Genomic DNA, 918 nt, shown 5'->3' with positions numbered 1-918 from the left:
GAACGATAAAACTCGGGAAAATAGTATATAGAAAGTTGGGATCTAATAGAGGTAAGGAGATACAGCGATACGAGGGCCCATTCAGGGTGATAATAATAAAAGAACATAATCTAACTATAGAAAGTATTAGAGAACCCAAAAATCGCAGGACAGTTGATTTTGAACAGCTTAAAGTTGTGATATAATTTTTTTTAAATTTATATTCTATTATGGGGATGTACTGAAAAAGTTATGTTTCATTTTTTTTAATGTATAAAGTGATGATTTTATTTTGCTTAACTTTTAATATGTAATAGAGTTTATGAGGACTGTTAATTCTTTTTTTTTTTTTGTTTATTGTATATACTTTATTGTAAATAGTTCTTCTTTATTGTTTTTGTTGAAGATGGTTCGTAAACTGGTTGGGGGGGAGGGGGTTACATACTTACTCAGCTGTTATTTCGAATAGCTCAGCAAAGGTAGGTTTCAAACATAAAGCTGTTTAAAACAGCTTAGAAAAAATAGAAAAATGGTAGTCTATTCCCCTAAATATCATTTCAAAAAAAGTTTTAGGTGTTCTAATGCTTTTTACACTGGGTGTAGTTATTTGTACAAGTACCCATTGAGATACTTTAAAGATCGATAGCAATTCCGGAAATTATATTAGAATGTTGTATCCATAGTTTTTAAGTTGCATACCTCTATGGGTAAAAACCCAAACAGTCCGATGAGATAATCACAAGTTTGAAGTTTGCTTCGAGTCTGAAGGGCTCTCTGAAGATGTTCGTCTACGATTTACCTTATAATGAAAGAAAACAAATTTGCAAAATATTGGATTTGAATAAAGCATGGGAGCAATTAGGTATATTGTCAATTCTTTTTGAAATCATTTTATTTATCAGAGCCCATCACTAATCTTTTAAAATTCGAGTTAGAATT

At 30.4% G+C, this 918-nt stretch overlaps 1 protein-coding gene across 2 annotated transcripts in view; it reads left to right on the top strand.

Moving 5' to 3' along the window:
• Positions 1-638: 638 nt before the first annotated feature.
• The window catches only part of LOC106684756 (serine/threonine-protein kinase pelle), a gene marked incomplete in the record, with an annotated part of 133,213 nt that continues 132,933 nt past the window's right edge, over positions 639-918 (top strand). The window contains 1 exon segment of one of the 2 annotated variants that reach the window (XM_067051300.1): positions 639-841. In XM_067051300.1, coding sequence (XP_066907401.1) covers positions 760-841 — 82 coding nt within the window. 2 annotated transcript variants of the gene reach the window in all.

Source organism: Halyomorpha halys, unplaced genomic scaffold (genome assembly GCF_000696795.3).
Source record: "Halyomorpha halys isolate HHAL.00 unplaced genomic scaffold, Hhal_1.1 Scaffold612.1, whole genome shotgun sequence".
NCBI classification, from domain to species: Eukaryota; Metazoa; Arthropoda; class Insecta; order Hemiptera; family Pentatomidae; genus Halyomorpha; species Halyomorpha halys.
The sequence above is the reverse complement of the archived record's forward strand: the minus strand, read 5'-3'. Positions and strand labels throughout refer to the sequence as shown.